The 13,150-nt window shown below is 35.2% G+C and overlaps 3 protein-coding genes across 3 annotated transcripts; 2 read left to right on the forward strand and 1 right to left on the reverse strand.

The window, feature by feature from the left end:
* Positions 1-731: 731 nt before the first annotated feature.
* LOC114193865 (chaperone protein dnaJ 11, chloroplastic-like) lies at positions 732-1,643 on the reverse strand. Its single transcript, XM_028083829.2, has one exon. It carries the CDS (start codon positions 1,479-1,481, stop codon positions 1,056-1,058), a length of 426 nt encoding a protein of 141 aa, XP_027939630.1. The 5' UTR covers positions 1,482-1,643; the 3' UTR covers positions 732-1,055.
* A 2,453-nt stretch (positions 1,644-4,096) lies between these two features.
* LOC114193489 (seed imbibition 1) lies at positions 4,097-8,222 on the forward strand. The gene is made up of 13 exons (XM_028083314.2): positions 4,097-4,675; positions 4,840-5,090; positions 5,190-5,280; positions 5,500-5,548; positions 5,661-5,752; positions 5,843-5,950; positions 6,042-6,176; positions 6,256-6,666; positions 6,747-6,888; positions 6,985-7,052; positions 7,141-7,275; positions 7,386-7,603; positions 7,697-8,222. The coding sequence occupies exons 1-13, from the start codon at positions 4,485-4,487 to the stop codon at positions 8,074-8,076; spliced, it is 2,271 nt and encodes a 756-aa protein (XP_027939115.1). The 5' UTR covers positions 4,097-4,484; the 3' UTR covers positions 8,077-8,222.
* Positions 8,223-8,935: 713 nt separating this feature from the next.
* On the forward strand, positions 8,936-12,282 carry COX15 (cytochrome c oxidase 15). Its single transcript, XM_028083315.2, has 7 exons — positions 8,936-9,203; positions 9,445-9,752; positions 10,340-10,565; positions 10,654-10,899; positions 11,019-11,129; positions 11,343-11,474; positions 11,802-12,282. The coding sequence occupies exons 1-7, from the start codon at positions 9,021-9,023 to the stop codon at positions 11,970-11,972; spliced, it is 1,377 nt and encodes a 458-aa protein (XP_027939116.2). The 5' UTR covers positions 8,936-9,020; the 3' UTR covers positions 11,973-12,282.
* Positions 12,283-13,150: the final 868 nt, after the last annotated feature.

Here is a 13,150-nt window from a genome sequence, read left to right on the forward strand (position 1 = left end):
TACCCAATATGCAAAATATTAATAAAAAAAACTCAAGTAAACATATAAAAATTTATAATAAACTTAAAACTCAATTACACACTTTAGAAATTATTGGGTGTAGCTAAGGACTTGTGTGTGAAAGAAAAAGAGTAAGAAGTTTCATTTCTGTTCTCTTAGAATCTTCGAAAATACTTTAATCAAAAAGCATTTTATAACATCGGAGAATGTTTTTCCTCAGAAAGTTTCTTATGTTCTTTCCATAAATGTTTCTTGAACATCTTCCTTTTTGTTTGTCTCAAAAACCTTTCTCTTTCTCACCCTCTCTAACCACAATTTCCTCACATTTACCCTAGCACTTGTTCTGTGCCTTCAACATCGTTGTTCTCGAATTTGTTCATTATAGTAATTTGATTGTTGGTACATTATTGTTAGAACTACAAATCACGATGGCAGTTTCATGAAATATTATTTTTTAGAATATATTAAAAAAAGTATTGAAATATTATATTTTGTGATACAAGATTTTAATATGGAATGATGAATTTGAGATAGCATAAATTAGTTTGAAACAATACATCATGAAATGCTTATTTCAAACTACAATGTATAATGCTCAAACATAAAACTAAAATTAAAAGTTACACTCATAAAATATGATGAATCATATATGTACCGATTATTATATTAAAAAAAGAAAGTTCAAAGACTAAAATGGTTTAAATTCTTCTAACATAGCCAATGAAACATAATAAACAGAATAAAATGTTTTATCTCAATACATTAATATATGGCCTTCCAACTAAAAATCAATAAAAAATTACATTTTATAATTAATACAATATTAACCTCTCTGAAAAAAAATTGTATTAGCCATCAGATCCCTATCCACAGTAGAACACTGATCACTCTGAACATTGAGGCAAGTAGAAGACAAAAAAATGACAAATGGGTTAAAATATAATTTACAGACTCTTTTTTTTTTTCTTTTGATCAATCTTTCTTTTCTGTTCATTTTTCTTTTTGTTCTGATGAACCCATAAATTTGTTAAAAAATATATATATTTTTTCTTTTTCTACCAGCATTGATCCGTTTCCCACTTGCGGGTCTGGTAGTACAACCGGGAAGACCCATCGGGGGCCACCAGAGAAGAGAAGGAGCCACTACCGCCACGCGCCGCCATCAACGACAGATCATAAACGGCTCTCGCTGACGGATCCGAGAGCGTCTGGTACGCGTCATGAATCATGATGAAGTCCCGTTCGTCCGATTCCGATCGCCGGAGCGCCGAATCAGGGTGGTACACCTTCGCCAGGTTCCGGTACGCCGATTTTATCTCCACCGCGGACGCGTTCTGCTTGATCCGGAGAACTTCGTAGAGGCTCGCCGGCCTCCGGGAGTCGATCGTAGCAGTGAATGCCCGGACCATCGTGGCACCGGGCGGAGGTCGGAGAGTCGTGACGGCTCCGGTGAGTGGTGCGAGATTTAGGATCAATGGCATTGAGATATTTTTTGCGAAGAGGGGTATAATGGGAAATAAGAATGTGTGGCTGTTGTTACGAGAAGCGAGATAGTTTTATATGACCGTCAAAGGTGGAGAATTAGAAGGGTATTTCAGTCATTTAAGTGGCACCTGGTATTGTTTTGTTCCACAAACACACCTGCATCATGGTTTTGCAAAAGTTTCTAGAAGCTGCTACCCCACATCTTTAATAATAGTTATTATTATTTTTGCACCGTGTTAAAGAAAATGAACAGCGTGTGGGACAGGAAAAAAATGAAAAATAAAGAAGTGGGGTGAAATTATTTTAGAAAAATGATAAAAAAAATTGGAACTTTTATTTCTTTTTATGAATGGAGCTTGAACATTGACTCGTTGAGGAGAATGGTATAAAAATGAAGCTTCCGAGCACATAAATTTGGTGTTTGAATTCAAGATTGTGCTATGTTTTTCTATTTTACTGTTTAATTGGAAAGTGCTGTATGTGGTCATGCATTATGGTTGCTTCTGCAAGTTTTATGACAAAGCATGAAAAGTGATTATTAACTATTTTAATGAAGAAAAAGGAATTAAGAAGAAGCTAAATTAGAAACCTAGAAGAAGAGCTTTTTTCCGATTACAGTGGGCGCCATTACCATTATTATATGCTATATTATGCAGAAACAATGGTGTGGTAAATCAGAAATCACTTTTCTTACATATAATTCAGTGGATGAAGTTGAACTGAACCAGAAAAAACTATGTACTCACCAAAGAGGTATGAGTTCCTAAAACAAAAAACCAAATGGTAAACAACCTCAAGCAATAATGGTCTATTTTGAGAAAGAAAAAAAGAAGGTAAATGGATATTTCTATTTATTGTTCCTCAAATTTGGTACAATATCATAACTTATTTTTATATGAATGGATAAAGTATGTGTTATTCTTTCTCTATTTTTATATCTTTCACTTTTCGTAACTTTAAACCAACTTTCCTTTTTTCAAGTTTCACATAAATGGATAATTTAAGCGCAGGAATTTGTACTTGATTTTGCAAATATAAACAGAATACTATCTTTCACTTTTTTTTTTATTATATATTATTTTTAAATTGATCTTATATCCCAACTTCATCGTCAACCCGCGATATTTAGACAAAGGATGACGATTTGAAGGTTTTAGATAAAATGAATTTCACTGGGAGATAAAATTTACCTAAGTTTGAAAATAGAAAAAATATTTTTTTGTTAACTCAAAAGCATGATAATATTAAAATCTATGTATTTTAAACTAAAAGAACAAAAATGCAATTAATTTAAATTAAATTGATTTTTTTCAAAATGGTTCTCTTTTTTTAATTATAGAAATCAGAAGGAAGAGTAGTCAACTGTTTGAACCCATAAGTTGAAAAGGTATCATGCAAATGAAATTAGAATCCAAATTGGTTTTCTTGGTTTTAGTGTATTCATTATAGCCAATCACCACACTGTATTATGTTTTCTAAGTATTAGGCCCACTAATGCCGAGGGCCCCAAACAAAATGAGAAAAAGCCCAAATCGGAATTGTTAGATTTAGTTCAAACTTTTACTCAACGATAAATTAAGTTAGTTAACAACACTAAACATATCTTAATAATAATAATAATAATAATAATAATAATAATAATAATAATAATAATCGCTGCAGTTGAATTTTAAATTCCAAATGCCACGTGGGATCTGAGGTGTGAAAGAGCCGCAATCTTATCCAACACGTCATTGCCACGCGTACTTTTTCTGATGATGTCATACTCCTCAACCATATCAGTTGCTCAATAACCTCTTGATATGTTCTGTCAGTCCAACCAACACAACTTGCAAAAAATTGAATTGAATTGAAATGAAGTGAAATGCATGCACATCAGAGCCTCATCTCAAATTGCATCTAAAGAAAAATTGAATATCAGAAAAACCCACGCCACACCAAAACGTCACGTGTACCTTCCGGATTATTCATTTTTATCACCGCACCAAACGATAATGTTCTTCAAAAGGCATCATCACATGGACCCCATCTTCGATACGCCACGTAGGTCATTTCACCACTCATGTATCACGCGTTGAGATTTTCTTCAGCGATAGTGATATGCTGCTTCGCCTTTGCATCATTCTCCATACACCTCATTCGCCTTGTCATATCCATTTACCCAATCAACCACTCTCATACCACGAGTATCTGGTACTGTGGGTCCACCCCACATACACAATGTGCTCTACTTTCCCGTGTCTCGATAGAAAAATCACTGTATTATTTATTTATTTTATTCATGATAATAAATATCGTATTATTTAAAAGTAAAGTATCTATGTTACTTAATTAATAATTGAAGAGATAATTTATGTCAATTATATTTTAAGAATCGTATGGTAATGAATAAGTGCATTATTTAAATATGTACAAAAAGGTCATTGAAACTTGAAAGATGATGTGATTGCAATTTTTTAAAGCTTTTTAACAGCTAAGGATTGGAGTGATGCTTGCTTTTATGATTAGCCGACCTTTTAATCATACATAGTGAAATCAAAAATAGTGTAAAAGGACAAGACCACATCCCAAGTATATATATAATTTGTTTTTGTCATGTTGGCTTCATCGTAAATGATAACGCAGGATATGTCCACATGAATATTTGTAGCAGCAAAATTTCATGAAAAAGAGAGAATTTCACCTGGCAGTGGCTAGATTGATTGCATTGTATGGATAATGCATCATCATGGAAACAGTTCCTAACAATTTGGGCACCCCAAGCTGACACAGCTTTACGTGTATTATCAATTTATCATTATCCTGTTGCTATAAATACGCTTCTCTTTCCTTCCACTTCTGCATATGCATTGTTTCTCACTTGGATTTGGAACAAGCAACAGTGTGGGGTTGCGGTGCTGTGTGTGCTGCACTTTCATTTGATACTGCTGTTGATTTGAATCAAACCATTCTGTGGGGGGTGTCTGTGTTTGTTGTATTGATTCATCGAGAACAGAAAGATGACTGTGGGGGCAGGGATATCTGTTGCAGATGGAAACTTGATGGTGTTGGGGAAGAAAGTGCTGAGCCATGTCCATGACAACGTTGTTGTTAACCCTGCATGTGGGGGTGCGTTGCTCAATGGGGCATTCATTGGGGTTGAATCCCATCAAAAGGGTAGTCGCACAGTCTTCCCAATCGGCAAGCTTGAGTATGTATACTCTTTACTTTTCTCTCTGCAAATTCTCTTTTTATCTTTTGTTGTTCTTCATTAATCTTTTCATGTTAGTGTAAGATGAAATGGCGGTAATAATAACATCCAAGGTCACTGCATTTTTTAATTTCTGATGATGATTTTTGCTTCTTTCATTATAGGGGGTTGCGGTTTATGTGTGTTTTCCGGTTCAAGATGTGGTGGATGACGCAGAGAATGGGTACCTGTGGAAAAGAAGTCCCCTTTGAGACGCAGTTCTTGCTTGTTGAAGCACAAAGTGGCTCTGATATTGATGCAGGAGAAGGCCAAACTGCTGCTACCTATGCAGTTTTCCTACCCCTTCTGGAAGGAGATTTCAGAGCAGTTCTTCAGGGGAATGATCAAAACGAGATTGAGATCTGTGTGGAAAGTGGTATGTGCTCTTAAAAAGAAAAAAAGAACAAAGATTGTTCACAAATCTGTAGTGATTTTTGTTGATGCGCAAAGTGATGAAATCTGTATCTTACTGCAGGTTGTCCTGCTGTGGAGGACTTCGATGGGACTCATTTGGTTTATATCGGGGCTGGATCCGACCCTTACGAAGTCATAACAAATTCTGTCAAGTGAGTTGCAACGTTTCCAAAAAAATTCTCGTGTTTTCTCTAATTCTTAGTATAAAAATTGAGTTTTGAGTTCTGTTCATTGATCTAGTTTTAAAGATTAATCTTTTGAAGTAAAACTTTTTTTCTAGTTAACCACGTTTTTGGATGAGCAATGTTCTATGTAGATGTCTAAACAACTCAGGTTATTCATTTCATTATTTTTGTAATCATCTTGTTCAGAGCTGTAGAGAAACACTTACATACCTTTGCTCATCGCGAGCGAAAGAAGGTACATATCTTCTCCTCCTTATTGTGTAAATTCCATGGACAGTGCTGTCTAACACTGCATCATAAAGTTAGTTACCTCTAATTTATCATTTTTTACCTAAACTCATATTCAGATGCCAGATATCTTGAACTGGTTTGGATGGTGTACATGGGATGCTTTCTACACTAATGTCACTTCAGAGAATGTGAAGCAAGGATTACAGAGGTGGGTACTTCTTTCCAAGGACAATGATCATTCTATCATATACATGCATCAAAGAGACATTAATTTGAGTGTTAAAATAATTTTTTGCAGCTTCGAGAAAGGTGGAATTCCTGCTAAGTTTGTTATAATTGATGATGGCTGGCAATCTGTTGACATGGACCCTAATGGTACTGAATGGAAATCTGATCATGCAGCCAAGTGAGTATTCTTTTTCTGAGTTCAATTATCAGATTGTAATTCAATCCCTCCTTGTTGACCAAGTTCACTTTCTTGCTTTCATATCAAACAGTTTCGCAAATCGCTTAACCAACATCAAAGAGAATCACAAATTCCAGAAAGATGGCAAAGAAGGTGAAAGAGTAGAGGATCCAGCTCTGGGACTTCGTCATATTACCAATGAAATCAAACAAGAGCATGATATAAAGTATGCCATGTTCATTTTATTGCTTCTGTTTCTTCATAAGCTATTCAGTTCACTCATGCTTTCGAAAAATCTTCCCCAGGTACGTATATGTGTGGCACGCAATAACAGGATACTGGGGTGGTGTTAAACCCGGGGTTACCGGCATGGAGCACTATGACTCAAAGATGGCCTTCCCTGTCTCATCTCCTGGAGTTGAGTCAAATCAACCAGATGAAGCTTTGGCAACCATTGCCATCAATGGGCTTGGTCTTGTGAATCCCGAGAAAGTTTTTCACTTCTATGATGAACTTCACTCATATTTGGCATCTGCTGGTATTGATGGTGTCAAGGTTGATGTTCAGAATATCCTTGAAACTCTTGGAGCAGGACATGGTGGGAGGGTGAAACTTGCAAGAAAATACCACCAGGCGTTAGAGGCATCAATTTCCAGGAACTTCCCTGATAATGGAATTATTTGTTGCATGAGTCACAACACTGATGGACTATACAGGTATGAATTGTTCAGTAAATCCTTTCATTAACGTTACACTACATTTATTGATGATTTTCTTAATGAATTTACTTGTGTAGTGCAAAGCGTTCAGCTGTTATTAGGGCATCAGATGATTTCTGGCCAAGAGACCCTGCTTCCCACACTATTCACATTGCATCAGTGGCTTATAATACTATTTTCCTTGGTGAATTTATGCAGCCAGACTGGGATATGTTTCATGTAAGTTACCAAATATAGATTCTATTTTAGTGAAAAAAAAGTATGCTCATGCACATGCTTAAGGTGGAACTGATTAACAATTTTTGTGATATGTAGAGTCTGCATCCAATGGCTGAATACCACGCAGCAGCACGATCTGTAGGAGGATGTCCAATATATGTCAGGTGAATGAAGATTGTAACTTTTTTTTCAGTACTTATTTAGTTTCATGATTGATATCTTACCTTGGGATGATGGTATTATATTCTGCAGTGACAAGCCAGGACACCATGACTTTGATCTTTTGAAGAAACTTGTACTACCTGATGGTTCTATACTAAGAGCTAAACTTCCAGGAAGACCAACAAAGGATTGTTTATTTACTGATCCAGCCAGAGATGGAAAGAGGTAATGAATTCAAAATGATTTGGCTACCTATATTATATACTTGACCAATTGATGCAGTATATTACACTTTACACTCTACAGTTGAATAAAGCATGAATGCTCTTTTGCAGTCTTCTAAAGATTTGGAACATGAATGATTTTTCTGGAGTTGTTGCGGTATTCAATTGTCAAGGAGCTGGGTGGTGCAAAGTTGATAAGAAGAACCTTATCCATGATGACAATCCAGGCACTGTCACAGGTTTCATTAGAGCTAAAGATGTTGACTATTTATCTAGGATAACAGATGATGAATGGACAGGAGATGCTGTTATTTATTCCCATCTTGGTGGTAAGTTTTTGGCTTGACACGACACTTACAAAGATTACAAATGTTAACCAAACTTTCTCTGAATAATGTCCTTTTCATGATGTCAATTTGTAGGAGAAGTGGTTTACCTTCCGAAGGATGCAACCCTCCCAGTGACCTTGAAATCCAAAGAATACGAAGTTTTCACAATAGTTCCCGTGAAGGACTTGAACAATGACATCAAATTTTCTCCTATTGGTTTAATAAAGATGTTCAATTCAGGAGGGGCTGTCAAAGAATTCTTCAGTTTGGGATCTAATGAAAGTACAAATGTAGCTATGAAAGTTCGTGGTTGTGGCCAATTTGGTGCTTATTCATCAGTTCGGCCTAAGTTGATAACTGTGGATTCAGAAGAAGTAGAATTCAAGTATGAGGAAGAAACTGGATTGGTGACTGTTGAATTGAGAGTACCCGAGAAAGAGTTATACCAATGGAGTATTTCCATTGATTTTTGAATCAGGGACTTTGTCTAATAGGGACTATATATACTTTTAATGTATAAATGGTTCATGACAATTTGATGAATATACGTGGACCAGGGGACTAGTAACAGTTAAATTAATCAGAAGCAATAAAAGAATATCACAAATTTCTCTACCTATTTCTTGTGTTATGCTTTAGCAGAATGTATTGCTCTTGGTTTTATTAAGTTGTGCTTAATTTCCGAAGTTTTTTTTTCTTCGGGTGATTTTTCCAGCAAAACATGAGTCTAGAGTAAAAATATATAAATTGAAGAATCATAATTACTAATATAATTAGGCCTTAGCAAATCATTTCATCTCTAGCCTAAACTCATTACTAGCCAGATTAAACCTTGCACTTGTTTTCTAACATAACGTGACAGACAACAGAAAAAGTAACAGAAAAGATGAAAGAGTTTTTGGTGCCATTCTTAAAACTGTGAAAACACAAAAGTCTAATACGAAGATTAACCTGTTTTGGTATATAAAGGATTTGCATAACCTGTTTTGGTATATAAAGGATTTGAAAAATTTGCTTCTATTATGGTATGTCAGTGATTAGCATCTTCGAAAACTTAAAAGCAGTAGAAGCAAAACACTACCACATTTAAAAAAAAAAAAAAGTTAAAATATGGCTATAACCCACAGTTACTGCCCACAGACACAAATTCTTTTTATCTATTTATGTTTTTTTTTAAATATATTTATACAAATATGAATAATACAAAATGATAAGAAGAAGAAAAAGTAGTTCAAAAAGCTACGATTAATATAATTCATATTATTTTGAGGGCAGGGAAGGTTAAAATTTGGAGTTTAGGCCTAAAAAACGACACGTAAGTGGTGGGAATAGGTGTTAGTAGTGTTCGTTTGGGTTTGGCAAAACAAAACCTTGGTTAAACCCTGATTGAAAGTTGCAAGTTGCAAGAGAGAGAGAGATGTTTGGGAGGGGAACGGTGTGGTCAGTGTTGAGGCGCGGCAAAGAAGCAATCGGAATTCCCAAGCTAAGAGGAATGACGACGTCTTTCTCTTCTTCAACCCAAGCACCACCTTTGAAGTTTCTAACCCCTCCCGTCGCCACCCATTACATTCATGCTTTCCGATCGCAACTTCTTCCCAAGGTTTCCGCACTTTCTCCTTCTTTTCTCATCTGGGTTCCCTTCAATTTTCAATTTTTATAACTTGTATGACCTATGGGGTGATCTCTTCCTTTACTTCATATATTCACTATATCACTCCTAAATGTTAAATATCTGCGCCATTATGGGAACATTGCTACTGTTCTTCTTTTTTAATTAGTCCCTTTTGGTATTATGTGTGGATGCTCGTTCTGAGGAAGTTGTGTTGTGATGGTGCTTTTAGGGTCCTCATGTTCATGTGTCATACACAAGGAACTTTTCTAAGGTGGTGGCTGCTGGGGCTCAACACAAGGAGGAGGGATTGAAGCTGCTTGTGACTGGGGGTTCTCATGCGCAGAAAGTGGTTGGAATATGGCTCTTTGGCTCTGCAGCATGGGTGTTCAGCATGGTGGTGCTTGGTGGTTTAACCAGACTCACCCGATCTGGTCTTTCAATGACTGATTGGAAATTCACCGGCACTCTTCCTCCTTTGTCAGATGAGGAATGGTTGGAAGAGTTTGACAAGTATAAAGAGTCACCTGAGTACAAACGGTAATAATCACTTGCTACACCTGAGTGAGCATATATCATTGTAGAGTTTATAATTCTACACCTTTAGTTTTTTCATCAACTTATGAAATGCATCAAGGGACTTGTTTTTTTCTGGGTGGAAAGATACACAAAATTCATGTAAACAAGTCCCTTTCAAGTTGGCTGACTTGTATACTAAAGCTTATAAAATCAAATCATAAAAGTTAAATAATTTAAATTCAAGGAATAATGTTGCATACAACTGTGCTCAAACTCCATTATGAAATTAACGTGGTTAAATGATAGTTCAAACTTAATCATTGCAAGAAAAAATGACCAGCATGATTGTGTGATTCAGAGTATGACAGTGATGGAGAATAGATGACTGCATTGATCAGTTTTTAAAATAGCCTTTTGGAACTGTGCCAATGGACAGGCTCGTTTTACCTTTCAAGCTTTTATCAGAATCTACAATTTTAAGTATTGATTGTGTATCGATTACAAGAAAACTAAGGTATTAACTAAGTGGAAGTGATTTGACTCTCGGTGAGAGAGCTTAGTGGTTCTCATGAATGTCATGACGATAATTAGTTTTGCCCTTGTTGCAGTGTCAACAGAGGCATGAAGATTGAAGAATTCAAATTCATCTATTGGATGGAATATGCACATCGTATGTGGGGAAGGGCATTAGGAGTTATGTTTGCTTTGCCATATTCATATTTTCTTCATAAAGGGTATATTACCCTGAGATTAGGACTTAGACTCTCTGCTCTTTTTGGCCTGGGTGCTGGCCAGGGTCTCATTGGTTGGTGGATGGTCAAAAGTGGTTTAGAGGTTGGAACATAAATAGTATAAATTCCTCTTTGTTTGAAGTTAAAATTGACCCGCTCTATCAGACTCTACTAACATTTTCTTTCCATAGGAACCACCATCTGAATATTCTCAGCCAAGGGTAAGCCCTTATCGTCTAGCAGCTCATCTTACATCAGCATTTGCTATTTACTGTGGCCTCTTTTGGACTGCACTTTCTGTTGTTTTGCCTGAACCACCCACTGAATCCCTGACATGGGTTCGTGGGGCAGCTAAAGTGAGGAGATTTGCATTGCCTGTCAGCGTGCTTGTTGGTCTTACTGCTGTCTCTGGTGCGTTTGTTGCTGGAAATGATGCTGTATGTTCTCTTACTCAATAGTTTCTGGCCTTCCGTTTTTTATTTGAAATGCTGTATGTTCTAATAGAGCCTTTGGCAAGGATGAAGAATGATCACTCCGCTTACATGTGAATTTCCAGGGCCATGCATTTAATACTTTTCCTAAGATGGGTGATACGTGGATACCCGAAGACATTTTTGAAATGAAGCCTCTGATTCGAAATTTCTTTGAGAATACATCAACTGTACAGGTAAGTAATCCATGTTGACATCTCTGAAAAGTAAAAAATAGTAACACCTTTGTTTTCTTGACTCTTCTTTTGGTTGGATATATCTTCGCTTTTCAAGATTTGAGAATTTTTAACTGAATAAAGTGTTTGGAAAATTTATCCTCATAACATAGTGTGGTTTGGTAGCCAAAGTTTAACAACATGAAATTCTGATAGGTGTTTTGTCCTTGACAGCTTGATCACCGTATACTTGCAACTGCAACTCTGGTTTCAGTGGGCATTTTATGGTGGTCAACAAGAAAGCTGGACCTACATCCTGCTATACGATCTGTGATTGGAGGCACTGTTGGCATGGCAGCTCTTCAGGTAATAATTTCCATTTGCAGTTTTATATTGAATACGAAGATGGTAATAAATAAGAAGAAAGACATTATGGTGGTATTTCCTTTTGAATTTAGATTCTATACTATATTGTTGTCTGTGTCTTTAAAATACATTGATGTGGGTATTTTAATCTATGTTTTAAAATATATTAAAAAGATTTTTAAAGTACCAACATCAATGTATTCTGAAGATACAACAGACGACGCAAAAGAACCGGTAGAAATCTGGTAAAGAATCTGGACTTTTGTTTTTTGTTAGCTACTGTATGATTAAGTGTATTATTATTTAATTAGTTTTGCATGGTTACAGGTCACTTTAGGAGTTTCAACGCTTCTTTCGTATGTACCTGTTTCACTGGGCACTGCTCATCAAGCTGGAGCCTTAACACTTCTGACATTTATGTTACTGCTTAATCACACCGTTCGAAGGCCATCTTTGTCCCTTCTCAAATCTCTGCCTCAAGTTGTCAAAGCACACTAATTGTTTTCCGGTATTATATTGGATCAAGAATTAACCTTTGAAGTTGACAAGTGCTGAGACTTTAATTTTTTTTTTCCATGCTAAGTTTGGCATTGAGTTCCTTGTTCAATTTTTCGCTGTTGGAATCTTCTATCTTTGGTTTCTGCATTTGAAGCCATGCATGATCATGCAACTGGTTTGTTAATTATGCCATCTATTATTCTATTAGGTTTTATCATTAACAAACCAGTTAACTGTGCCATCTATGATAATGTATATTCTATTGGGTTAGTCACTCTAAATTCTATTTTATTAGGTGATTTTTATGTCAGGAAGGTTCATATTTATGGATGAGTTTAACACACGAGTGTTATCCAAATTACTGGAATGTAACATGATGTGAAATTTATAATCTTGGATCTTAAATAATACTCTAGACTATAAAAATAAAAATGTTTTCTTTTTAAATGCATTTTTTCTTCTAATAATTTTTTTAACAAATTAAAGTGAGATTTTAAAGTTAAAGTTATATTGAGGCCACACAGTAAAACCTAAAAAGAAAGTAAATTATATCACAAACCCTTGAAATGACCTTTAGCATACAATACAAAATAATTCATGCAAATAAGAAAATTAATTATCCTACTAAAAATAATTACTGCGATATTATAAAAGTAAAAGCATAACTAATATTTATGTACATCTAAATTCAAGTCAAACAAAAGTTAATCTAAACTTTCGAAAACCGTACTTACGTTGTCTATGACAAATTTTTTAGTTTTTTTTTTCTTGTGACATGTTTCTTTTATTCAATAGCATTTCTGGGTTTTACATCAATAAGTAACATTTTAATGCAAATTATATGAGTTTTTTAAACTTAAAACAAACCCAAGACTCGTTTTTTAATACAAATATCACATAAACAATCTTTATTGAAAGGGACACGTCTCTGACTTTTTGGTCCATGTATAATTTTTTGTTTAGGTAGAAAAATATTATTTTTATAACTAAGAGTGAGTTATTGTGTATCGATAAATAGGAGTATTTTACTATTTTTTTTATTATGTTGCTTATCTTTGTGCATCATGGATTTTCAATATAAATGATTGCATTTTCAACCAAATGAAGATCATTATATTTTTCTTTCATTAACCAAATATCCGGGTATAATTTATTTGTAATAGTGTTTTCTTTTTAAT

This window comes from Vigna unguiculata, chromosome 8, assembly GCF_037176805.1.
Source record: "Vigna unguiculata cultivar grain cowpea cultivar isolate G323 ecotype 2 chromosome 8, ASM3717680v1, whole genome shotgun sequence".
In the NCBI taxonomy this organism is placed as follows: Eukaryota; Viridiplantae; Streptophyta; class Magnoliopsida; order Fabales; family Fabaceae; genus Vigna; species Vigna unguiculata.

Excerpts from the sequence above, each read along its gene's own strand:
- LOC114193865 (XM_028083829.2), bottom strand. The coding sequence starts at position 1,481 with ATGCCATTGATCCTAAATCTCGCACCACTCACCGGAGCCGTCACGACT.
- LOC114193489 (XM_028083314.2), top strand. The coding sequence starts at position 4,485 with ATGACTGTGGGGGCAGGGATATCTGTTGCAGATGGAAACTTGATGGTG. Across the intron at positions 6,177-6,255 it reads AAACAAGAGCATGATATAAA|GTACGTATATGTGTGGCACG; the intron begins GTATGCCATGTT and ends AATCTTCCCCAG. Across the intron at positions 7,053-7,140 it reads GGATGTCCAATATATGTCAG|TGACAAGCCAGGACACCATG; the intron begins GTGAATGAAGAT and ends TATATTCTGCAG.
- COX15 (XM_028083315.2), top strand. The coding sequence starts at position 9,021 with ATGTTTGGGAGGGGAACGGTGTGGTCAGTGTTGAGGCGCGGCAAAGAA. Across the intron at positions 10,566-10,653 it reads TGGTCAAAAGTGGTTTAGAG|GAACCACCATCTGAATATTC; the intron begins GTTGGAACATAA and ends TTCTTTCCATAG. Across the intron at positions 10,900-11,018 it reads TTGTTGCTGGAAATGATGCT|GGCCATGCATTTAATACTTT; the intron begins GTATGTTCTCTT and ends GTGAATTTCCAG.